Raw genomic sequence first — 26197 nt, forward strand, 5'->3', positions numbered from 1 at the left:
GGTTACAGGAAGAGTTTTGACTAAACTTTGAACAATGAAGATACCATTGAAGTTAGTATCTAAAAACAGGGAATAAAATCTTTGATAAATTGTTACTTGGTAGAGTATATTTTAGCTTTTCTCCCTTATTTTGTTAAAGTTGCATCCGCCCCATGATTACGTAGCACCTAAATTCTTCAGCTTCCATAGTAAATCTGGATTAAAGCTGTAAAACCTCACAAACCTCACAACCTGCAGTCACCTCATAGGCGCCCCATGGTGGAGGACAACAGGTAAAACAAGTCTTGCAAGACAAGTAAGACAAGACACTTAAATGAGGAAAAAACATTATTTTAAAATAAATGCAAATATAAACTTTGAAGATAATTAAACAAAACATTTGTTGAAATCAATTTTAGTTGTGGTACAATTGTTTAATTATCAATTGACATTTCTTCCTCATAGTTCTCGATGGTGGGGTTGGGATATGCTTTTGAATCTGTTAGATTTCCATTGAATGTACTCCCATGTTGTTAGGTGGGATGTTCCAGGATTTTGATGGTGACGATGGAACAGTGATTTATATAGCTGGATATATATCCAGTCTGGATATTTTTTAAATAATTTTCTTCTAGGAATGATTTATTTAATTATGTTATGTATTAAGTGTAATGATATTACTTTGGGGATGAAATCAGGTAAATCTCCTTAGAATTTAGATAGTTCCTAGATCATACCGGGCACAGAGGTTCACTGCCAAGTTCACTGTCAATACTCTGAAATACTAGCTGGACTGAAACTGTGTAAAAAAGGTGGATGCCACTGCAGTTGATGCTGCAAATAGTTTGGATCATGAATAGAATCATCTTCCACCCGATAAATCTACAGCCCATTATTTTAGTGCAAATGGCACTTTCTACTGGACAAATGGCTAGCACTTTCCACTGTTCATGTTTGACTGATAATATCAACAGCAATTCTGTGTATACATTAGAGTTTAGAAGTTTGTTTGGCTAAGCCAAGGGTAGCATGAGGAACATTATATAATGATGTCTGGAAGTGTGGTGGAAGCAGATTCAGTAAAAATGTTAGAAAGGAATTTAAGGAATCAAAGTTTAGAAAAAAGGTGCAGACTTATATTTAATGCACCTTGTTATTTGTTAGTAATTATAGGACATTCAGTTTTTAATTAAACCAGGTCATTGATGGAAAGTGAAAGGCAAAATTGATCATTAAGCTTGAAATGACGATACAGTTGAAATGATTGCCAGTAGCTTTTATTAATTGTTCAATGTTGCAACCCATTGCCTCGACACAGGTTGAATAACATTGTCATTAAGTAATGTTTGATTAGTTTGCCCTTAATGTCACACTGCAGAATATATAGAAACTACTTTTATTCTCTTGAACATGTGTATGCATTTGCCGCAGACAGTTAAAGCAACGGTATAGAAATTAATAAGCAACAGCGGAGAACTTTCCAAATTTTTTCAGGCCGTGTTTGGAAGGTCTGGTTGGTTACAGGTGCTCTTCCTCGCGTGGATAGACAATATAATTGACAATTCCACAATGATTGCCCCTGTCCTTCGCCAGTTTCAAGTAACCAAGGTCACCCCATGTTGTGCCCCAGCTAAAAAAGAAGAAATAAACTGGTGTCAATATCACAGTTCCGTTCAAGTGTTAAGCTCGAAGAAGTGGTGCATTGCAAAAGTGGATTGTGCTTGGGATCTTTAAAATGTCAAAGCACAAAGTTCAGTAGAATTATATTGCTGAGCAGAATGCGCATGTATCAATACACTTTGGAAAACATAAGGTTAGGTTAAGAGTCAAAAAGTTCTCTTTGACCTCTGTCATAAGTTGTTTGTCAGAGAGTTGAGTATGGATTTGCCACAAGCTTTCAAATCAGAGTTGGGTGAGAATGAGAAGCATCTGAAACTAGGTGGGGTTAACAGTATGAATCAACATGGTATCCCGGAGCTAGCCTGGTTGCCTGGGGACTTTTTTGTCCATTAGCGAAATGTCACAGTGGTCACTGTGGTCAAGGAAGAAATCACAACCCCTTGAATTAATTTTCCTCTGCATTGATGCAAAAGAGGCCAAGGTCAAGAAATTAGTTTTGGAAGAACACAGCAGATCAAACAGCGTCTGTGGAGGCAAAGATATCACGGATGTTTCAGGTTGAGACTCTGCATTAGGAATGAGAATGTCTCGGTCTCCCAATTCCACTTATGCTCCTCCCACCATCTAGCCTCATTTGCCTGTTGTCCCTCACCCCTCCTTGGTCCATCTACTGGCCCCTATCTCACTCTTCACCCCCCTCCTCTTTGTACTGGCTATCTTTCCTTTCCACTCTCAATCCTGATGCAGGATCTCTACCTGAAATATTGGTCATTACTCCCCCTCCCCATCAATTCTGATAGACTCGCCTAGTTCCTCCAGCAGATTGTTCTTTGCTTAGATAGAGCTCTTAAAGATAGTAGAATTAAGGGATATGGGGATGGCAGGAACGGGGTACTGATTGTGGATGATCAGCCATGATTACAATGAATGGCGGTGCTGACTCAAAGGGCCAAATGACCTACTCCTGCACCTATTGTCTATTGTCTATATTCCAAATTTTTCAATATCATGAATCTTCATGAAACCCAAGTACACTCTCCATATGACAGAGAGTAAATGAATGGAATACAAAAAAAATCTAGGTGTTCTGTATGACTTACACAATGTTCACAGGCAAGTATACAAATAATTGGGAAAACAAATGTCTATTTGTTTCTCTTTACAAGGGGATCGGAGTATAGAAAGAGGAAAATATTAGTACAACTAGACAGGTGAAGCCTGGAGTACTGTGCACAATTTAGATACCCTTAATTAAATAAAATAGGATAAGATTAAGCAGTGAATATTGAACGAAGAACAAGGACATAACTGATTCACATCTTCTGCATGTTTAAGAGTTTGGAGGGTGAGCAGGGAAGAGGTGCAGGCACAGGTGATGTAGCACCAGTTGTGGGAAAGAGAAGGTATGGATTGAACAACAGACTGTCCTGGAATGATGAAACGGAAAGAGGAGGAACATGTTGGAGAAGTTGATAATCCAATGAACGTGAAGACTCGTGGGATGGATGGGAAGGTCAAAAGGAATCCCATCCTAGTTCTGAGACTAGGAGAAGGCCAAATGCTGGAAATGGACTGGATACAGTCGAGGATCTCGGCAATATCATCCAACTTTGCCATTGACACTTTAAATCACATAAACATATTATCTGATGTTCAACATATTGTCTCAAAGTTTACAATGCCATTTAGTACAACTGATCTGTGTCATGTTTATGTCCTACAAGAGCCTCTATTTAAATATATCTTTCTGGTACTTTTTCCCTTGTGAGATTATCCAACTATGTCTCAGGTATCTGTAATGGCAGCTTATTCTACGTGTTTCCATGCATTAGATAAAGAAACTCCTTTGGATTCCCTGGATGTATAAGTGATAAAACAAAACCAAGGACCCTTAGATCTGCACATTTCCACAAATGGAAACATATTCTTTTAGGGTACATACCTGTTTTTAATAAGCCAATAATTGTTTCCATCTTCTGTGCCATATCCAATTGCCAGCATTGCATGGTTCACATATTGATTGGAGCAATGTGGATCATAGTAGATTCCTGGTAAGAAACATTCATTTATATGATTGAAGAACATGTATTGACAAGGTTTAAGAAGGAACTGCAGATGCTGGAGAATCGAAGGTACACAAAAAAGCTGGAGAAACTCAGCGGGTGCAGCAGCATCTATGGAGCGAAGGAAATAGGCAACGTTTCGGGCCGAAACCCTCTGAAGAAGGGTTTCGGCCTAATCTTTTTCTGGGGATTAGGCAGTTGGGGGATCTCAGCCAAGAAGCCAGGAATTAAAAGGCCCAGTTCATACTTCAGTTGTCTCAAGCACCATTAGCCTGCATTCAAGCAAGACAATTTGTGGAACAATACATATTCTTTTGGATTCTTCCCAAAATAATTGATTTTCATAATGTTTTTTTATAATCTAGAATGTGAAAAGGCCACTCGCTATATTGTTCAGTTATACATTTATTGTTTGCATTTCTGTTTGGATACATTTTGGTCAGTGCAATGTCAGTTAAACACGTGAGAAACCTGGGAACCTTTTCACAACTGTAAGCACAATGTTGTACTTGATCATTCTGTGCAACTTGTCAATAGTTAATTCTAATCTATATATGATAAATAAAGTTGCCTATTGTTCTTTGCACAAAATATCCACAAATAATGACACGAGTGGAATTGATTTTACCTCAAAAAGTCACGAAATGATTTTGAAAAAAACAATGAAACTGATGGTGGTCCTTTGAGTCAGATTTTCATCACTCACAGTGTTCTACTACATGAGCACAAGGGCAGGCTGGAATGCAAGCACGTGCCAATCCTTTTTACTGAACCCTTTCTCTGTATCTAGTTAATACATTTCTGTTGTGTTTTCTATCCCCAAGTTTGGTTTAATAACAACAAATTCAACCCTATTGTATTTTTGAATATTCTAATCATATGTTAGTTGAAGTCTATGTTTTACCAAACAGGAATACAAAAATTGATAAGAAGAGTGACTGGTCACAGAAGTTAAAGTGCTATTTCAATGATTTGATGCAGGAGTGGAGGATATTTTTCCATCATGGCAGTGATAGGAAGAAATGGTTGGGTTGTATTTTGAGTGCAAGTCTTGTGAAATCTTTATTCAGGGCGAGGGAAATATAGTAAGTGCTACCATGAAAGGGACGCTATGGAAAATGTGAATGCTGGAATGGACAGGTGGCTTGTGGCAGCACAAGATAGCAAGTGCCAAGCAGTGATAAATCCTGACTGTGATGGAAAGTTAATACGGTTTGAATTATAAATATTCAACAGAAATTATTAATGATAAACAAGTTAGCAGAGGAAGTGTGACATTTAATACAATTCTACTTTCTATTAAACATAATCCCTGGAATGGATAATTTCTGTTTCTTACCTTCTTTATAATATTGGAACGATTTAAGGTGTGCATCAATAGCAATTGAAATTGGTCCAACATTAGTCACGCCTATTGCCAGAGCTGTTTCGGTTTTTCTGAGCGTGTAGTACTGACTGACATTGGCAACAACCCTGTCGCTCCTAAATCTGCAGTCGGACTTCTAATTGATAAATCAATCATTAGAATACAAAGTTAATTTACATCCACGATGTATCGCGAGACGCCAATGATATAGTTGCGAGATATTGTATTAGCCCCTCAGCCTTTAGGCTGATGCAGTTCTTCAGAAATTGAATGTACAACTATTGTTGGCATGTTCAAATGGAAAGGGAAAATCGAGAACAAGGTAAAAATTGAAAGCGCTCCTTATATAAATATATTGGCCAACGTGCTTCCCAGGATCCTCCAAAGCTGCCATTAGTGTAGCTCAGAATCGCAGAATGGATTCAAAGCAAGGAAGAGCACATTCAAGAAGCTGTACAACAATAGGTGCTCACTCGTTCAATTCCATATTTTACACACAAGGTGGCAAATCTGGATAGGACGGAGTCAGACAGCACGCCGATCTCTTGTAGTTGTGAGCTCAGTTTGCCTCCATGAAAACAGGCTGCATATCAGTGTCTGACAAGTACCACCACACACAAAATGCTGAAAGCACCCAGCAAGTCAGGCAGTGTTTGTGGAAAGAGAAACAGGCTTAATGTTTCAGGCTGCAGACCATTAATAATGATGAACGGTCTTTGACCTGAAATGTTATCTCTTGTTTTTTCTTTCCACAAAGGCTGCCTGACTTACTGAATGTTTGAAGTATTCTCAGTTTTTATTGCAGATTTCTAACATCAACATTTTTTAATTTCGAGGCAGAAGGTGCATGCCAATGGTAAAAAGTTAGAAGGTTGTCAAACAGACAGACATAAAAATCTGCTTGTATCCGGTAGGCGGCGCGACTCTCGTCAGCAGCGGCCTCTGCAGCCCGTCCGCGTTTTTATTATTTTTTGTCTATGTTTCTATGTAGTTTTTGTTATTTTTTGTTGGGGTGTGTGTGTGTGGGGGGGTGGGAGGGAGGGGGCAACTTTTAAATCTCTCCCTGCACGGGAGACCCGACCTTTTCTTGTCGGGTCTCCGTTGTCATTGGGGCTGCAATGAGGAGCGGCCTCCAGCAGAAGAAGACCGGGGACTGTGGTGCCGATGACTCACCGTCACCGTCGGGGAGCTGGCCGAGTCCGGAACGGGTGGAGCGGTGGTGGAGCGCTGCTGCTGCTGCTGCTGCTGCTGCTGCGGCCCGACCTCCGGAGATTCGGAGGCTGCTACTGCGGGTCTGCGGACGGCGGCACCGGGAGCCCGCGGGTCTCTGGAGGGAGACCGCTTTTAAGGGCTCCTGCAACGGCGACTTCTCCCGCCCGAGTTGCGGGGTTGAAGAGCTCCTGGAGCGGGGCCTAACAGCACCGACCCGTGCGGCTTGGAATGGCCGCGGGACTCTGCGAGCGCACGCCAGGGGCTCCAACATCAAGAACCCGGTGTGCGATCTTGCACCACCCGGCGTGGCTTTAATGGCCGTGGGACAATCGCCATCGCCAGCCGGGGGCTTTGACTTTGACTCTGACATCGGGGGGGGGAGAGTGCAGTGGAGAGATAAGTTTTTTTGGCCTTCCATCACAGCAATGTGATGGATGTTTATGTAAAATGTAAATTATGTTGTGTCTGGGGTCTATTTGTTTGTAATGTATGGCTGCAGAAACGGCATTTCGTTTGGACCTCAAGGGGTCCAAATGACAATTAAATTGACTCTTGACTCTTGACTCTCTTGACTCTTGAAAAAGCTGGAGCAACTCAGCGGGTCAGGCATTTCTGCAGAAAAGGAATAGGTAAGGTTTCAGGTCAAGACCCTTCTTCAAACTGAGAGTCAGAGGAAAGGGGAAGAAGACATACAGACGGTACATAGGACAAATAAATGCATGATATGCAGAAACGAACGATAATCAAGGAAATGTGGATTGTATTGGGCTCATCACAATGTTAATTCTACGAACATCTGTCAATAGTTGCTGAAGAAACAACATCAACAAAAGTACCAATTGTATCAATATTTATCTGAGAACAGCATTATATTCCTAGATAAAATCTAATATTCCCTGAATTACTCTGAATTTTCCCTTGTATCAAAGCTTGTATCAAAGCTTAACGTCTTCTGTGCAGAGTGCCCAAAAATTTAATCAAATTGTGCTGAAGCAGTAGCACAGCTGCTGCCACACAGCCAGAGTAACACAATTATGATCATCATCTTCATCCCAAGGACGTGCTGGTTGGGAGACGTGCTTACGGAGCATACATGACCTGTGGACTCAGGCGAGTGATACACCAGCACCCAGCATCACAGATCAAGGGATATGGTTACATTCTTGGACTAGCAGCCAAAAGAGTTGGCTGATGACCCGATGTCCTGAGCTGAAATCTCATCGCAGCAGCTTGGGGAATCGTGAGCAAAACACAAAGTACTGGAGTATCAGGCAACTGAACCATCCTATCAACAACTGGAGCGCGGTCCTGAGCTACTATTTACCCCATTGGAGACCCTTGGACTATCTTTAATCTGACTTTGTCTTGCAATGAACATTATTCCCTTTATCAAGTACCTATACACTGTGGATGGCCCGATTGTAATCATGTACAGCCATTCCGCTGACTGGTTAGCATGCAACAAAAACTTTTCACTGTACGTCGGTACACGTGACAATAAAATAAACTAAACTGGTGACGTTAAATTAAAATAATTTTAAAATCTGCAAGTGAAAAAAATCTGACTCAAGTTGCAAAGGTCATGAACCTACAGGGGTGTTGTAAAGGTCATGAACCTACAGGGGTGTTGTAAAATTACAGCTGGTTCAAATATTTTTCATGGTAGAAAGTCTTCCATCCTGATCCAGCAAATGACTGCCTTCTCAGTTCATGCTGTTGGTGTGACAATGGGGCAATGAGAGAAGGGCATCAGGTACCAGCAATAAAATGTTTTATGAATCCCCTAACCAAATAATGTATTTGAACAGAGAAGATATACGCTGACTGGTAAACACATAGCAAAAGCTTTTCACTGTACCTCGGTACACATGACAATAAACTCAACTCAACTCTGCTATTCAGACAAATGTAATACTTTTCTATCTAACACTGCAAATGAACTTAAAAAAATCAAGTACAGTTTGAAAAGAGACTTACTATTGCATTGTATGGATATACTTTTTCAGAGTTTATGCCACCTTCCGTCTGAATCCAAAAAAAGGCACTTTCCATATATCCACCATCGCATCCGTTAGATCGAATGTCACAATCCAGCAGGTTCTGCGCACTCAGAGAAATAAGTTTATCTCTTTTTCCCATCTGTCCCTCGAGGGCTCCATTTGCACTAAAGGCCCAGCAGGAGCCACATTGTCCCTGGTAATCACAAACATTGTCACACCAACAGCATTCCAATTTAAAAATCACATCCATTTCATCTCTACCGAGATGGACTACTATTTGTATTGATTCTGCTTTCAGAATAAAATGTCTTTGCTTGCTGAACTATTGCTTGTTTATTGTGAGCCCAGGTATCACAAGCCAACACCGAGTTGAATGATGAGGGGTCAGAATCTAATCTAGATTGCATATGTAACACGTTTAGATTAGGTGAGCTTTGGTCTACAAACAACATAGACACTCCTCAGTTAGGCATCTTAATAAATTGGCATGGAATAGCAAAAAATGACTAGCTGTGGATCATGAAATGGACATGTTAAGGACATAGGAACAAGAAGCAAGCTATTTTGTCCCTCAAGCTTACTCTGCTATTCTTTGACATCATGCGATCTAATTTCATATCATTCCCTGTTCCACATCTTAATTGATACCGTTATCTACCAAAAACCAAGATGACCCATCAAAGTTAGTGCCATTCCCCAGGTTTGGCTCATATGTCTCTGAACATTTCCCATCCATGAATCCATCCAAATGTCTTTTAATTGTTGTTACTTTACCTGCTTCAACCACTTCCTCTGACAGTTCATTCCAAATGCATACCATCATCTGTGTGAAATGTTACCCTTCAAGTTCCTATTAAATCTTTGGCTTCTCATCTTAAAAAGTTTTCCCTCGAGACCTTGATTCCCCAACCCTGAGAAAAAGACTATGTGTCTAACACATAGCTTCTTCAACTTCAACAGAACTGGGGTTTGGGGCACAAGGGATAGAATACATTGTATGCAGTATATTGCATATATACTTTCAATATTTGAGGAAGAATTTTACTTTAGGTGTGCGGCTAAACTCAGTAGACATCAGCAGTAGAAGCAAGCAGGAGTAGCATTTTCTGACAAGTAAGACATAAAACCAAATACTCATCCTCCTTACTGCTACCTACAAGTCATCAATGCCTCAATAGAACATCACATTTATCACTGGGGGGGGGGGGGGTTCCTCCAATTTTTACCTGGTCCTTTATTGGTGTGACTGCACCCTTTTTCCTCCAATCGAAAGACTCTGGCAATTTCAGGTCATTTTCATTAGTTTCATCAAACCCATCACATTCTTCAACTTTTGCAATTGGGCTTTCACCTTCTTTTATGAGGAATCCATTCATCAATTTATTGAACTCTTCATTTGTCTAAGAAGCCAATGATATGGACATTCATTAATATAGTGATTGTCCTTGGAGTATATGCACAAGGAGGATATCAAACCTCCTGAGGTCATATTTCACCAGTATTTCATTTACAAGATCAGGAGAGGTGAGAATATCAAACACTCTCTGCAGTATTGTTTATTCTTAGACTTAAATCAGGTTTATCACACAAGCACATTCCAATGGGTACATTAGTCTAGAAATTTGTAAAATGGTTAAATTTCCAGGCAACTTTTCAAATTGCCATTATCGAGCTCCCCCATGTCTTGCCAAACTGCTTCAGGAGAAGAGGGCATTAGGGGTTGAATTTCTTTCATTAGAAGCACATTTCCTTACAGATCTGGAACCATGAAGTTGCTTTTAATGGGCCAACCCACAATACAGCCAAGGTAAACTGAAACCACGTTGACAATCAGCTGTTCGATGTTTCTTTCAGTTTCTCAGCAGATGATTGTCGGGGAGATTTTAAGTACAGGAAATCTTCACACAAGCACTTCCCTATAAAGTCAGCAATTTAAATAAATAGTTACAGCCAAGGAACCTCCAACCCTCAACACTTAAAAAAAAATTCTGAACTACTGTACTTAACTACTACATCAACTGTAAATGAATAACTGTGCAGGAATGTGCTCACTTCTTCCACTTTCATTTTTATGCATTTGACCGCAAAACAAAACCGAAACACTGTATAGAAACCATCACATGCTTCCTACTCTTCTTACAACCCAAACACCAATCCTCGTCTGAAATGCAGAATCTCTTCTCCCTTCCGAATTCTCTTCCCATTTCCGAGGATGTTGGCTTTTAAGACCTCAATGTTTCCATCAATACTGGAAGCCATTATTCAACCTTATTCAAATGGGCCGTATCTCAAAAAACAGTATAGTGAATAGCAGTTCACCTTGTGTGGGTCACCTTGTTCAGACTTTGGAATTTAGCACCAGAGTTGTGACATTTCAATTACTAACCTTGTCTATCACTTCAAGAATAATTCTTCATTTGATTTTATAAAAGGCAATACATAGGTATTACCAATGGCAATCCAAGTTACATGAGTTTTATATTCATGAATGCAATTATAGATCAACACTTTTATATGCAGAATGCCACAAATATCTGAATATAATTAATACCCAGAACCAAAAATCATTTAGAATATAACATTATGAACAACAATTCCTACTCTAGCCCCATACACTTCAGTAAGAATCACTGAACAACAAATAGGAGTAAGGAAAGATTACCCTGGAGTGTTTATGCTTTGATTGTGGTCCAACTGCTAACCTACAGAACTCAACTAACTCAGCACAGACTAATGATCTATCCCAAGATAATCACTGCATTGTTCAGGGAAACCCTATACAAATTAATTTGCCACTTGAACACACGCTGTACAAAACAGAATATTTTCTTGAGGAAAAAAAAAGTTTCATAGTCAGAACACTTACATCCTACAAATTTTAGCAATGTGATCAGAGCACATCCACAAGATGTAATGCAGGAAGCTGTGCTTATTTTTAGTTTTGTATATTGGCACCAAGGGAAAGTGGAATCACATTGCTCTCCAATATCATTTAAGCCAGGCGCTAGTCCAAGGTGTGGGTTGTGTTTATATTGCAAATGCAGGTTAAGTGCAAGGTGAAACCACACCTTAGTCTCTCAATCCAAAAAATGAATGAACATTGCATGTCCAAATGTTAGTCACGGACAAGTAATATCAACGGTTAAAGACCATCAGCAACAAGTAATTGATAGCAGCAAAAAAAAGCACAGTACACACCACATTTCATTTGGCCCATGTGTCCAGGATTATTCATGTGATGAAATGAACAATGCATGTGCAGAAACCCCAATTATTGGCAACTACTTTACAAAACATTACAACATGCTTCTGGATTGCAATTTGGGATATCTGGTCATAAAAGGCATGATAGAAATACAAACCTATATTCCACTCCTGCTTTCAGCAAAGTTAAAATGACAAGTTAACGCTAAAATAATTTGAAACAAATAACTTTGAAGTTATGAGCAAACTGCATACTTCCCAAGATAACAAATCAATCCCTCGTCCCTGCTACACCATTCAAGATTATGATTGAGCTGTAACCTCTGCGTCATTTTCCTAACCTATGATTCTCTAAATAGCTAAAATTCTCAGTCTCAATATGCTCAGTGACAGAGCCTCCATTGCTCTCTTGGGTAAATAACTTAAAAAGAATCAGTGTTATGGGTGATGAAATTCCCCTTCATCTCTGTTCTAAGGTCCAATTCCTTAATTTGAAGTTACAACCCAATCAGAGGAGACATCATCTGCCATACCTTTGCTGTCAAATCTGAAACCTGAGACTCCTCCACGATGACATGCTTGCCACAGTAACATGGCCAACAACAGCAACTGAGAGCCGTTTCAAGTCAGATCAGGAGTGAAACAGGGATGCATGATTGCCCCAACACTGTTCACCATCTTCATTGCGACAACCATCCACATCATCTAGAACGACCTACCCCCAGGAATCGAAATCGTCTACAGAACAGATGGCAGACTTTTCAATCTTGCCCATCTCAAGTCCAAAACTAAGACATATATGAGCTCCCTCATCGAGTTCCAATACGCAGACGACAAATGTTCTCTCAGAAAATCATCTGCAACAGATCCTGACTGCCTTCAACAGTGCATACACGAAACTTGGACTTACCAGCAACTCGAAGAAAACTCAGGTTATCAATCGTCACCAATTGGGATAAATCGGAAAGAACCATCAATTCAACTTGGTGAAACAACCCTGGAAAATGTGGATCACTTTCCGTACCTTGGAAGTCACCGCTCCTCCAATGTCGACCTCGATGACGAGATCCAACATGGTCTTAAGTGTGCTGGAACAGCTTTGGGACGACTTCGAACGAGTCTTTCAAAATCGTGACATCCAAACAGATACCAAAATGTTAGTGTACAAGGCAGTGGTGATTCCAACACTCCTGTATGCATCAGAAACCTGGACAAAGTACCAGCGTCATCTGAAAACACTTGAAAAGTTCCATCAACAATGTCTTCGGAGCAGCTTAAATATCAGCTGGGAAGACAGAAGAACCAACGTCAGCGTGCTGAATGAAGTAAAAACATCTAGCATCGAAGCCTTTGGCATCAAGAACCAACTAAGATGGGTCGGTCATGTTGTTCGGGTTTGAAGACGAGTGTCTACCAACGCAAGCCTTAAACTCTCAGCTTAAAGAAGGCAAACGTAAAAGAGGCGGATAAAAGAAGAGATTCAAAGACGCCTTAATAGCCAGCATAAAGAAATGTGAAAGCGACATCGACATTTGGGAAACCAATGCAAAGGACAGGAAACTCTGGCGAACCATCATCCAAGAAGGAACAGTGACCTTCGAAGCCAAGAAATGCGCAGAATTAGAAGAGAAGAAATCAGAAAGCGAGGCAGCAACAACCATAGCCCGATCTGCCATCTGGAATTACCTTTTCTGAATGCCGAATAACTTTTAAAGCCAGGATTGGACTCATAAGCCACCCGAGAGTCCATAAAAACAGAATGCAGACCATCATCCTCGACCTCAAGGGATAGCAACAACGCTGTCAAGCGCCACAAAAGTTTTTAATAATGTTTAATTAAAATTGCATCTACTTGTTTAAAACTCAAGAAAATATGAGCCCAGTCTACTTAACCTATCCTCTGAGGAACCATCTCTTGAAACAATCTGGTAACGTTTTGTTGCTCCCTATCATAACAACATTCACCGTGGGTGGTGGGACTAGATCTATACACAATATCCCAGACCACGTCACTCTATAATTTCAATTTATATAGTTTTAATTATGTACTCAACTAGTCTTTAAAAGCAAACACGTCAATTGTCTCACTAATCATTTAATCTACTTGCAAAGTAACTTTAATTAATCAGTTTGAAAGGCAATCTAGGATTGTCAGAATACCAGCACTCAATCAATTACCATTATGGAATGGAGACCTCTTCTCTTTTTTCCCCAACTTTTGTGAATGACCATATTTTTCCACGTTAGAAACCATCTTTCGACATATTGCAGAGTGGCGCAGCTGTTAGAACTGATGCCTCATAGTGCCAGAGATCCGGGTTCTGTCTGTGTGGAGTTTGCATGTCCTTTCTGTGACTGTACGGTTTCCTCTCACATCCCAAAGACATGCAGGTACGTAGGTTCATTGGCCTGCTCATCATCACCGCGAGTGTACGTATATCAAATCAGTTTGTTATGCCTGTTGCCGAAAAGGTCATCTCCAGGCAGTGTGTCAATCCGTAGGAAAGCCGCAAAAGGGCAAGAATGACCAAATCGCGGAGACCATTTCTATTGAAGTGCTCGATGTGCCCATGATCACTGACAAGACAAGGAGTTTGTTGTGGGTCTCGAACATCAACCTACAGTTCCAGGTGGACAACGGTGCAGCTGTGTCACTAGTGTGTCAGGACATCAGGGAGAGGATCGGATCGGATCGCCAAAACTGAAACCAGCCAACATCCGCCTTTTCGGATACGGACGATAGCCCATTCCCACAAAAGGCAAATGCACTGTCGCCGTTTCCTGTAATGGTATGACACAGATGTTGCCGCTGATCGCCGTTGGTAAAGAAGGTACATCCCTGTGTGCCATTGACTGGATCATGCTTTCAAGCTTGACATGAACGCCTTGATCTACGATGGGTCAACTATGGCATTGTCATCGACCACGGATTGCAACATGGTCAGTAAGTACGAGAATAACCTGCAAAAACAGGACGTCAAATGGCACTGGTCCAAAGAGTGTGACCATGCATTCACCAGGTTGAGGGAGATGCTCGCCCAGAAGACGTGTTTGGTCCACTATGGCCCAGCGAAGCCGATCTCGCTGGCCGCTGATGCATTGCCATATGGTCATGGAGCTGTAATCTCACAAATGGCACCGAACGGCAAAGAACCAATCGTGTTCACATCCAAAACACTGTCGATCGTCAAGAAAAACTACAGCCAAGTGCAGAAAGAACAGCATATAGATAAAGCAAATACTGATATCTCTTCATAAGAGAACACGGAGGAAAACTGTTGATTCTGAGCCTTTAGCAAGAGTTGTGAAGCACAAAAGGCTGAAAAAAAAAGTGAAGTGAGGTCCAGCTAAATGGAGATGTTCAAACTGGAAAGGGGGAATGTGATGTTTGGTGGACTGTTTGGGGTGGGAGGACCCGTTGCTCCTCCCGTACAGCAGGTGGCGCTGCACAGGACAATGGGATCCTGTCTGCAGACAGTCTGTGTGTGCAGCCATTTTGACTTGTCTTCCTGCCAGCATTGAGTAATGTAATAAAGATCTCTAAACTAAACTAACACCATGCCATAAGCCTTCCTCAACCCCCTATTTACCTGTAATGCCACTTTCAGGGAATCACATACTTGTACTCTTAGATTTCTCTGCTCAACAACTCTCCCCAGTGCACTGCGAAGATCCTGCCCTTGTTTAATACCCAAAATGTAACATCTCACACTTAACTGAATTAAACTCTAATAGCCATTAGTTCATCTACTTGCCCAGCAGTTCTTAATGCAATTCTTGATAATCATTTTCACTATCTACAATACCACCTACTTTTGTGTCATCTGCAAACTTACTAGTCATGCCTTGTACAGTCTCATCCAGATCATTATTCTAGAATGACAAACAGCAATGGACCCAGCACCGATCCTTGAGACACACAACTAAGCACATGCCTCTAGCCCAAAAAACAACTCTTCACCACCTACTACTATAAAGCTAATTCTCTATCCAGTTAGTAAGCTCTTCCCAGGTCCTATGCCATCAAACCTTCTAGAGCAGCCTACCCTACGGAATCTTATGAAAGGCCTTGCCGGAGTCCATATAGACTACATCTACGTCCCCGCCCTCATCAACCTTCTTGGTTAATTCCTCAAAAACTCAAATCAAATTCATGGTACATAATGGCCCACACACAAAATCTTGCAGACTATTCCTAATCAAGCTGTGTCTTTTTAAATGTATATCTTATCTCTCAGAATCCTCTCCAGTAACTTTCCTACCATAGATGTTAGGCTTTCTGATCTATAATTCCCAGGTTTTTCTTTGCAGACCTTCTTAAATCAAGGTACATTAGCCACGTTACAGTCTTCCAGCACCTGAACAGTGTCTAACAATGATTCATATGATTCAGCCAGGACCCCTGCAATTTCTGCTCTAACTTCTCAATGTCCTTGGATATATCTGATCAGCTCAGAAGAATTATCCACCTTCATATATCTTAGGATATCCAGGACCTCCTGAACTGTAAAATGGAGTGTCCTCAAGACATCTTCATAATATTCCTAAGTTCCCTGGTCTTCATGTCTTTCTCAGCAGTAATGGGGAGCGAGAATTGGAAAAGCAAATATGTAAGGAGATCGCAGATATTAGTAGTAAGCACAAGGTAGTGATTGTGGGAGATTTCAATTTTCCACGCATAGACTGGGAAACACATTCTGTAAATGGGCTGGATGGTTTGGAGTTTGTAAAATGTGTGCAGGATAGTTTTTTGCAGCAATACATAGAGGTACCTACTAGAGAAGGGGCGGTGCTGGACCTCCTGTTAGGTAATGAGATGGGTCAGGTGGCAGAGGTATGCGTTGGGGAACAGTTCGGGTCCAGTGATCACAATACCATTAGTTTCAATATAATTATGGAGAGGATCAGAACTGGACCTAGGGTTTAGATTTTTGATTGGAGAAAGGCTAACTTTCAGGAGATGCGAAAGGATTTAAAAGGAGTAAATTGGGACATTTTGTTTTATGGGAAAAATGTGGAAGAGAAATGGAGGCCATTTAAAGGTGAAATTTTAAGAGTACAGAATCTTTATGTCCCTGTTCGGTTGAAAGGAAATAGTAAAAATTAAAAAGAGCCATGGTTTTCAAGGGATATTGGATACTTGGTTTGGAAAAAGAGAGAGATCTACAATAATTATAGGCAACATGGAGTAAATGAGGTGCTTGAGGAGTATAAAGAATGTAAAAAGAATCTTAAGAAATAAATTAGAAAAGCTAAAAGAAGATATGAGGCTGCTTTGGCAAGTAAGGTGAAAGTAAATCCAAAGGGCTTCTACAGCTATATTAATAGCAAAAGGATAACGAGGGATAAAATTGGTCCATTAGAGAGTCAGAGTGGACAGCTATCTGCAGAGCCAAAAGAGATGGGGGAGATATTGAACAATTTATTTTCTTCGGTATTCACCAAGGAAAAAGATATTGAATTATGTGAGGTAAGGGAAACAAGTAGAGTAGCTATGGAAACTATGAGATTCAAAGAAGAGGAAGTACTGACACTTTTGAGAAATATAAAAGTAGATAAGTCTCCAATGGCAGGGGCTATGACAGAAATATTTCAAATGTCATTAGAAACGGGAATAGTGCCGGAGGATTGGCGTACTGCGCATGTTGTTCCATTGTTTAAAAAGTGTTCTAAGAGTAAACCTAGCAATTATAGACCTGTTAGTTTGACGTCAGTGGTGGGCAAATTAATGGAAAGGATACTTAGATATAATATATATAAGCATCTGGATAAACAGGGTCTGATTAGGAACAGTCAACATGGATTTGTGCCTGGAAGGTCATGCTTTACTAATCTTCTTGAATTTTTTGAAGAGGTTACTTGGGAAATTGATGAGGGTAAAGCAGTGGATGTTGTATATATGGACTTCAGTAAGGCCTTTGACAAGGTTCCTCGTGGAAGGTTGGTTAAGAAGGTTCAATTGTTGGGTATTAATGGTGGAGTAGCAAGATGGATTCAACAGTGGCTGAATGGGAGATGCCAGAGAGTAATGGTGGATGGTTGTTTGTCAGGTTGGAGGCCAGTGACTAGTGGGGTGCCACAGGGATCTGTGTTGGGTCCACTGTTGTTTGTCATGTACATCAATGATCTGGATGATGGTGTGGTAAATTGGACAAATCAAAATAGGATGTACATGGTAAATGGTAGGGAATTGAAGAATGCAGTTGAACAGAGGGATCTGGAAATAACTGTGCACAGTTCCCTGAAGGTGGAATCTCATGTAAATAGGGTGGTAAAGAAAGCTTTTGGTGTGCTGGCCTTTATAAATCAGAGCATTGAGTATAGAAGTTGGGATGTAATGTTAAAATTGTACAAGGCATTGGTGAGGCCAATTCTGGAGTATGGTGTACAATTTTGGTCGCCTAATTATAGGAAGGATGTCAACAAAATAGAGAGAGTACAGAGGAGATTTACTAGAATGTTGCCTGGGTTTCAGCAACTAAGTTACAGAGAAAGGTTGAACAAGTTAGGTCTTTATTCTTTGGAGCGCAGAAGGTTAAGGGGGGACTTGATAGAGGTCTTTAAAATGATGAGAGGGATAGACAGAGTTGACGTGGATAAGCTTTTCCCATTGAGAGTAGGGAAGATTCAAACAAGTGGACATGACTTGAGAATTAAGGGACAGAACTTTAGGGGTAACATGAGGGGGAACTTCTTTACTCAGAGAGTGGTAGCTGTGTGGAATGAGCTTCCAGTGAAGGTGGTGGAGGCAGGTTCGATTTTATCATTTAGTGGAGGGTTATGGTCTGAGTGCAGGTAGGGGAGAATACGTGTTCGGCACGGACTAGAAGGGCCGAGATGGCCTGTTTCCATGCTGTAATTGTTATATGGTTATATGGAAATTGGAAATGATTTAAAAAATCTCCTGGGCCATCTCTTTTAAAGTCTGAGGATTCAGATCACCAGGCTCTATTGTTAATAGAGCCCCATTATTTCTGCCATCTTTAATGCGGATGATTTCAGTATTGATGCAGGGCTTCGATCCGAAATATCGACTGTCCATTTGCCTCAACAGACACTGCCCGATCGGATGTGTTCCTCCAGCAGTTTGTTTTTTATTCCAGTTTACAGCATCTCCACCACTGCAATAGAATAACAGTGAAAGGAAACTTGCTCTAATTAACACCACTAAGTCTGTTGACTGGTGTGAATTAGAGCAAGTCATCTTTCACTATCAAGTTGCTCAAAAGAAAAGTGAACCAATCAAGCTGGTGCTTTGTTATTTATATTTAGAAGTATCCCATACAACCTTGTAAATTAAACCCAAATAAATACATCTCCAAAGAATTGAGTTAGAAAAGGGATGCGGAAATACCTAACAGCAGCAGTTTTAAAATTACTCCATTATCTCAAGCTTCTTTTTTATACAACCTTGGAAACATACCTTGCTCACATACACAATTCTTGCTTTATATTTACGTTGCATCTGCTACGTGTATATTCACAGCAATAGACTCTTTATATCTGCCTGCTTTAACCCTGGTAAATGTTTAGAAACTGCTGAATTTCTATAATCTCCATCAAAACATTATGTTCTACATCCAAATCCAGTTCATTTAGATAAAACAAAGGAATATCATACCAATCACTCAGTGCTTCTTAAACCCAGTGGTTCGCCCAAGGGGGAATGAAATTATTTTGGGGTGACTGTTAATTTATGTTTTTTGCTCATGTAACAAAATAAATTATATATAAAATTATACACAAGGGAGAAGAAGATGAAAATTACGAAAAAAACATAAGAAAATTTAGTTGAGGCTGAATTAAATTTTGTGTTAAAGACTCGAGGGTGAATGACACTGCAATAGTTTAAGAAACAATAAATTATACTTTTCTCCAACAAGGAAAAAAATATACAATCACTTCCATTCTTGTCCTCCTTCCCCTTCTGCTCATTCATATTGAAGCTACCAGTCCATTTCATACTATTGCATTTCTACTTTCAAAGAATGAGAGACATATTTTGAAAGTTCATAAGCAAATCTATTGCCCAAGGTACAATAGCCTTCTCTATAACAAACACAACAGTTAGTCAGAGGTAAACAAATCTGTAATGATTATCCCTTATTCAAGTGAGAATTTGTCATTGGTGGGTTGACCAACGTGTTTGACAATGTCAGTTATGCAGTCTTCATTGATGAGCCCAAGTGTGGCTGTGAAGACTCGTCCAGGAGGTGGGAGCACGGGAAAGACGCTGTTGCAGGTGCTGAGGCCGTCCTGTGTTATCTAGCTCTGCTGAATTGGTTGCCTTTTAAGTTGATACCAGCTCCTTTTGGTCAAAGCCCCCCGTTCTGTCCTGGGCACGAGATTCCAGCTCTTGCAGGAATGCCAATTAATTGGAGACTGTCTTTGATCTTTGATATAATCCTTGTGACACATTCTTTGATGTCCGTGATTCGGACGGCTTTATGCAAGACACCCATAGAGGAGCTGGTGACAAACGGGAACTGTCCAAAGGAGTAATTCTATTGCCTAATAAATGATGAACAGCATTAATTTAACACTTATAACTACTGTTGTTCATTCCCTACTGTAACAAAATGCCATCAATGAAGAAGCCACTGAGAGTGAAGGGAATCTCAATCGTGGGATTATCAGCTTTTGCCTATCTTATTCCTTGTGCTTGCTTGATAGAATTTTCACATTTCAAATGTTCTGATTTTCAAGGGAAATCATCAGCCAAACATAATGATCGTTTCTCTTTTATAATTGAAGTGAAATCTGACCTGCTGCATGATTTACAGTTCACGTATTGATTTTAGTTTTCTTTTGCATGCAACTTTTTACTCCCACTATTTCACCTCTGGTGCTTTGAACCGATTCAGACTTTAACATTTTAACACAATGATGTCCCATTGGCTCTTAGGGCTAAGGGAATCAAGAGATGTGGGGGAAAAGCTGGAACGAGGCACCGATTTTGGATAATCAGCCATGATCATACTGAATGGCTCATAGGGCTGAATGATCTACTTCTGCACCTATTTTCTATGTTTCTATGGCCTGTCCATTCCCTCCACGGATGCTGCCTCACCTGTTCCTGACATCAATTCCTCTAGCCTGTTTTTTGCTAAAGATTCCAGCTTCTGCAGTTTTTATTGAGTCTCAGCTTTTTACTTACAGGTGCTCCTCAACTTACGATGGGGGTTACGTTCCGATAAAATCATCGTAAATCGAAAATATCATGTCGAAAATGCATTTAATACACCTAACCTACCAAACATTCTCTCTCTTCTGCTGTGCCGTGTCCATGCAAGCAGCACGATCTTGATGTTGGGCACTTCTGCTAACATTTTGTTTAGCAATATGTTTTTGAGATGCTTTTCTAGGCACTTCTGGTTCTGGTTGATTACTGCGCAAACATCTCATCAGTGGTTATCTCGCGCAGGTCGGAGTGAGCACACAGTAATCCTTTTCATTAGAACATCGTAGTTTTCAAGTGAACGCAGCTTTCTTGTCACTTTGAGAACTTTACTCCGGCAGCAGCAGCGTGAGAGAAGTTTATTTCTCATTTTTAGAGAAACATTCATTTTCTAGCACTACGCTGTCAAAGTGACACAAATGTTGTGGGGTGTTGGGGAGAAGTTGGGGCTGTTGCTCCATATCATGATGTGCAGTGAATGCGGCTTTGTTGACCCAGAGGCAAACTTCAAAGCCTGCGATGCCTCGGTTGCGACAATGCATTGGGATCGATTTAATTATGGAAAGTTTTATGTCAGTAACACAACGGGTCAGGCTGCTAAAGAACCCAACATGAAGGACTAAATTCTAAATTCGAAGTACTGTTTCTACTGAATGTGTATCGCTTTTGCACCATCGTAAACAAGAAATATTGCAAGTCAAAGCATCGTAAGTCGAGGAGCATCTGTATATTGTATAACTTCCCCAATTAATAGTGACCCAAACAGCTTGTTACAGGATCTGCTTTTTAAAAGCACGAGTCAGGTTCTTCACTGCAATATCCAAGAAATGAAATCGGATTTTAAAAGGCCTCAAAAACTAAGGAAAGAAGTATTGCAACACATTGCAAAAGCGATACACCATGGTTAAAGGTACAATTTTCTCTTCAACTCTGAGGAATGTAAGGAGGAAAATATTTTTTCAGGATAATTTTATATGAAGAATTATATTCAAAAAATGTCTACAGTTTCCCATTCATTTAGCTGGAGGATTCAGTTTTTTCAATTAGCTCCCTTAGCATTCCAGCATTAAACATGAAAGGAAAACACATTCAAAGCTGAAATGTAATTTTTGCACCATTACTCGATCATTTCAATTTTGGCCCATCTTGCAGCTACCAACACTTGAAAAGTGTTTTATAGAAATTTCCACGTTCACCCATTCATATCTCTGATGCTGCACTGACATTGGACATGTCATCTGCATTCTATAGGAGTTGACATCGCCTGGCATCAGAACCTGACCCTATATATAGCATTTGGACTCATACTTTACCCCAAATATCAACCCTTGATTGTGGACATATGCTCACACTTGCTCTACTATTCACATCAAAATTAGATAATTATAGAGCGAATAATCTACGCCCAAGCACTTGAACTGAAATATATCAGTACACACATAAAAATAATAAAAAAGACCAGTGGAGCTTAGCCCCGTTTCCCACTCTGCATATATTTGCTTGAAATGAATTAAGTTATATGCACTTAGTTCTCAATCTATAGTTCAATGAAAGGATTAAACAATGTATGTGTAAAAACCTTTGCTTACATAACAGCGTTAACTAGTTTCACAGCTTTAAGGTTATGTAACTTAACTATATGATCCTTGCGCACCTCCTGCAACTTTGCCTCTGTGTCCTGAATACATGTGATAACCTAACTTCTGACGTTGCTTCTGAAGAGTTTGCCTATCCTTTTCGGACTCATGGCTAGCCAGCTCCAACCCTCCGAACTTTTGCCCTCGCTTATCAGGCCATGCCAATCGATCCACGTGTACATTCACCATATGCACGTTATATGCAACATCTTGCTTTATTGCTCCGCTCTGGAAGAGAATGCAAGAACTGGATTCTTAATTACTACTCTCCACATACTTTTCCTAACATTAACTTACATGAAAAAGATGTCTTCTTGTCAAAGCAGTGACTATTCTTTCCCCAGAAGGAAAGAAATACATTAAACTGAAAAGTAATAAATACCAGAGAAGAAAATCGGTAATCATCTGCGGGTTATCAAAGTGCCAGTAATTATCTTACCTAAAGTTCCTTAGAATACACCTGATACAGCAACAATATAAAATGCCAGGCAAAGATGATAGCTACTACATCAAATGTACACTGCATATTTTTCTTAAAAGAAAAGATGCAATGCGTTGAATTAATTTTCTTAGATTTCATATAATGGTCATAAACCACTTGGTTTCATTATTATGATTCCTTCCATTTTCTGAACCACCTCACTTCCCACCCCACCAACTACCACTGGATCAGATTACCTGGTAACTGTAATCAGTGCCCCTGTAATATTAGAGCATGGGCAAATCTGTGTGGTTTACCAACTTTAAAAGTTTCCACAATTAAGATGTGAAATTTTCTTGTTGAGCCACTGGATGCCACAACAATTCAGTAGATATATAATCTGAGGCTCAATATTGCTTAACGTCTCAGAAAACTACTGTTAGCCTGGCAGAATCCCAACAATGTTAAAAGCCAAAGGTTAATATTTAAGTGAACAGAGGTGGGGCAAGCGTTGAGATCACTTACCTTTTGCAACTTTCTGTAGTATCTTCAAGTTTAACTTTCTTTACTTTATGCATTAACAGGCTAAGAAGCCTTCCACCAAATCAGTGTTCTACAAAAATAAAACAAGTTTTTTAATATCTCAATATTAACAGGATCATAGCCATCTTATTCAGCTATTCACAAATCATAATTATTTGCATTTTTCATATTCTCCCCAGCTGCTCATTTAAGATTAATTTCCAAACCTATAGTCACATCACATATTCTAATCATCAGCAGAATAACATTGAGCTGACATATTTTGGTGTACTCGAGTTAAATACATTTTTTTTAGCTCAGCCAGCAACAGAAGACAGTTTTCATGTTCAAGATCTTGAATGGGACTTGATAGTTTGGGGCAACATTGTGTTAGTTAGGTGCTCCAAGTTAAGTCAGGTCAGAACTTGTACAAACCCGCTGCATCCATCACTGGACTTGATGAGGAATTACAACAGTAGAGCTCCTCCATCCTACTGGGATTCTTCAGCATAATGCAGTGGAATCTGTCTGTCCATTCTGGTGCAGAACACAGAACACAGCAGAGGAACAAGCAGTTCAGCCCACATTGTCTGAACATGATGCCAAGATAAACTAATCTCCTCTGCCTGTATGTAATCCATACCCTTCCATGTATATCCATCTTCCTGAAAGACTCTTTAAGTGTCACTATCGTACCTTCCACCTGGCAGCACATTCCAGGCACCCATCACTCTCTGTATAAAATGTCTTGAACATTCTCCCACTGACCTTAAAGCTAGTCTTTGATATTTTCAGCCTGAACATAAGGTTCAGATTATCTAACCTATCTATACCTCTCATAAATATATTTTTTTTTATCCAGTTTCTCAAGCTCACATTTCAGAGAAAATAGTTCAAGTTTGTCCAACCTCTCTTTATATCTAATACCCTCTCATCCAGGCAGCATTTTGGTGAACCACTTCTGCACCCTCTCCTAAGCCTCTCCATCCTTCCTGTAATGGGGTAATTCGAGCTGTACATGATACCCAAAATGCAACCTAACCAAAGTCCTATAAAGCTGCAACATGATCTCCTGATTTTTACTCAATGCCCTGACTGATGAAGGCAAGCATACCATATGCCTTCTTTACTACTGTCTACTTGTGCTGCCACTTACTATAAGCTATGGACGAATCCCAAAATTCCTCTGTACATCATTGCAGTCCAGTCTTGCCATTAACTGTACACCTTCCCCTTATATTTGACCTCCCATAGTGCAAAAACCTTGAACTTACTTGAATTAAACTCCATCTACTATTTTTCTGCCCACAACTGTAACTGATCTGTCTTTCTGTATCCTTAAGACAGTCTTATTCGCTATCTGCAATTTCAGTGTTGTCTGCAAACTTAGTGCAAGCAGCAGGGACTGTGGCTGATGAGCTGAATTTTGCTGGATTCAGCCCATAAGCTAGATTGTTATTTATGTGCACTACTAGAGAATATCACGTTTGAGGACCTTTCTTTCACCCATGTTAAAGCTAGTTCTCATAGCAAAAAAACAGAGTTTGTGGTAAAATCAACATAAGAAATTTACCTCCTCCAATAGACAATAGGTGCAGGAATAGGCCATTCGACCCTTCGAGCCAGCCATTCAATGTGATCATAGTTGATCTTCCACAATCAGTTCTTGCCTTCTCCCCATATCCCCTGACGTCACTATCTTTAAGAGCCCTATCTAGCTCTCTCTTGAAAGTATCCAGAGAACCGGCCTTCACTGCCCTGAGGCAGAGAATTCCAGAGACTCGCAACTGTCTGTAGGAAAAAGTGTTTCCTCGTCTCCGTTCTAAATGGCTTACCCCTTCTTCTTAAACTGTGGCCCCTGGTTCTGGACTCCCCCAACATCGGGAACATGTTTCCTGCCTCTAGTGTGTCCAAACCCTTAATAATCTTATATGTTTCAATTAAATGCCCTCTCATCCTTCTAAACTCCAGAGTATATAAGCCCAGCCTCTCCATTCTCTTAGCATATGACAGTCCCGCCATCCCGGCAATTAACCTTGTAAACCTACGCTGCACTCCCTCAATAGCAAGAATGCTTCCCACTGCATATTCCTCATTCAATATTTGGCCTCTAATTTTAAGATTCCTTTGTCTTCTGTGTCCTAATTGGACTTTGCTAAACGTTCCTGGATTACTTCCTGGCCCCACGTAAACTCTAACATTAAACTATCCACCTTCCCACTTCCGCCCCATAAAACCCCTGCTAAACATAGCTCTATATACTTTCATAGATGTTCCTATTACTGGTCATCTATTTTTGTCTTTCCCTAATTTGGGATATTGAGTAAATTGGCTTCACAAGTTCCAATTCTAGCTCAACAGGACAATTCTTCTTCAGGTGAAAAATAAAACAGAATGCTCGTCTCCTGGTCCTGAAAGTCACAGACAGATCCTGACCATTACTGAAGAACAGTTGCAGTGAATATTCTTCCCTCATTCACCATATGGATAAAGAACGGATTATATGATCATTCCCAATATACAGAATTCTGCTATGTTCAATCTTTATGATTACCTTGCATAGATCATTTGGTTTGTGAGCGAAAATAAGAACTCAACTATAATCACTCGTCTTTGATTTAGAGCAAGTAAATCACAATTTTAATCATCCAGGAGTATGTGGTTGTAACAAAGAGCGAATGCCAGACATATTTAAATATTTTGTCAACGAAATGTATCAAGCGATACTGGAATTAAAAACCCTGGTCACATCTCAAATTCTTCAAAAACACATGAAGTTAGGACTTCAACCAAAATATAGAAATAGTATATGTGTTAACATGTTTAAACAACAGAATACACTTACCAATGACTATCAAGCATGAAATGACTGAGTTGGAACTATGCCTTTAACGTCATAGTCAAAAACAACTAGATGGTGCAACCCATATTAATATTAGTCTTCTCAGATAGAATCTGTATCAAAAGAAATGAGAAATAATGAAGTGCCTAATGA

The 26197-nt window shown here is 40.1% G+C and overlaps 1 protein-coding gene and 1 long non-coding RNA gene across 2 annotated transcripts in view; both read right to left on the reverse strand.

Moving 5' to 3' along the window:
• Nucleotides 1-1240: 1240 nt before the first annotated feature.
• LOC129711260 (procathepsin L-like) lies at nucleotides 1241-10031 on the reverse strand. The gene is made up of 5 exons (XM_055658786.1): nucleotides 9467-10031; nucleotides 8218-8433; nucleotides 5002-5164; nucleotides 3542-3647; nucleotides 1241-1609 (listed from the first exon to the last, which is right to left on the reverse strand). The coding sequence occupies exons 1-5, from the start codon at nucleotides 9614-9616 to the stop codon at nucleotides 1498-1500; spliced, it is 747 nt and encodes a 248-aa protein (XP_055514761.1). The 5' UTR covers nucleotides 9617-10031; the 3' UTR covers nucleotides 1241-1497.
• A 20-nt stretch (nucleotides 10032-10051) lies between these two features.
• Nucleotides 10052-26197, reverse strand: part of LOC129711261 (uncharacterized) — a 30020-nt gene continuing 13874 nt past the window's right edge. Inside the window, exons 2-3 of the long non-coding RNA XR_008725798.1 lie at nucleotides 23206-23293; nucleotides 10052-10156 (exon numbers count right to left, since the gene is read on the reverse strand). This is a non-coding gene — a long non-coding RNA (uncharacterized LOC129711261). The remainder of the gene's footprint in view (nucleotides 10157-23205; nucleotides 23294-26197) is intronic.

Source organism: Leucoraja erinacea, chromosome 29 (assembly GCF_028641065.1).
Source record: "Leucoraja erinacea ecotype New England chromosome 29, Leri_hhj_1, whole genome shotgun sequence".
Lineage (NCBI taxonomy): Eukaryota > Metazoa > Chordata > Chondrichthyes > Rajiformes > Rajidae > Leucoraja > Leucoraja erinaceus.

Excerpts from the sequence above, each read along its gene's own strand:
- LOC129711260 (XM_055658786.1), bottom strand. The coding sequence starts at position 9,616 with ATGAATGGATTCCTCATAAAAGAAGGTGAAAGCCCAATTGCAAAAGTT. Across the intron at positions 8,434-9,466 it reads TCACACCAATAAAGGACCAG|GGACAATGTGGCTCCTGCTG; the intron begins GTAAAAATTGGA and ends TGTGATTACCAG. Across the intron at positions 1,610-3,541 it reads TATTGGCTTATTAAAAACAG|CTGGGGCACAACATGGGGTG; the intron begins GTATGTACCCTA and ends CTTCTTTTTTAG.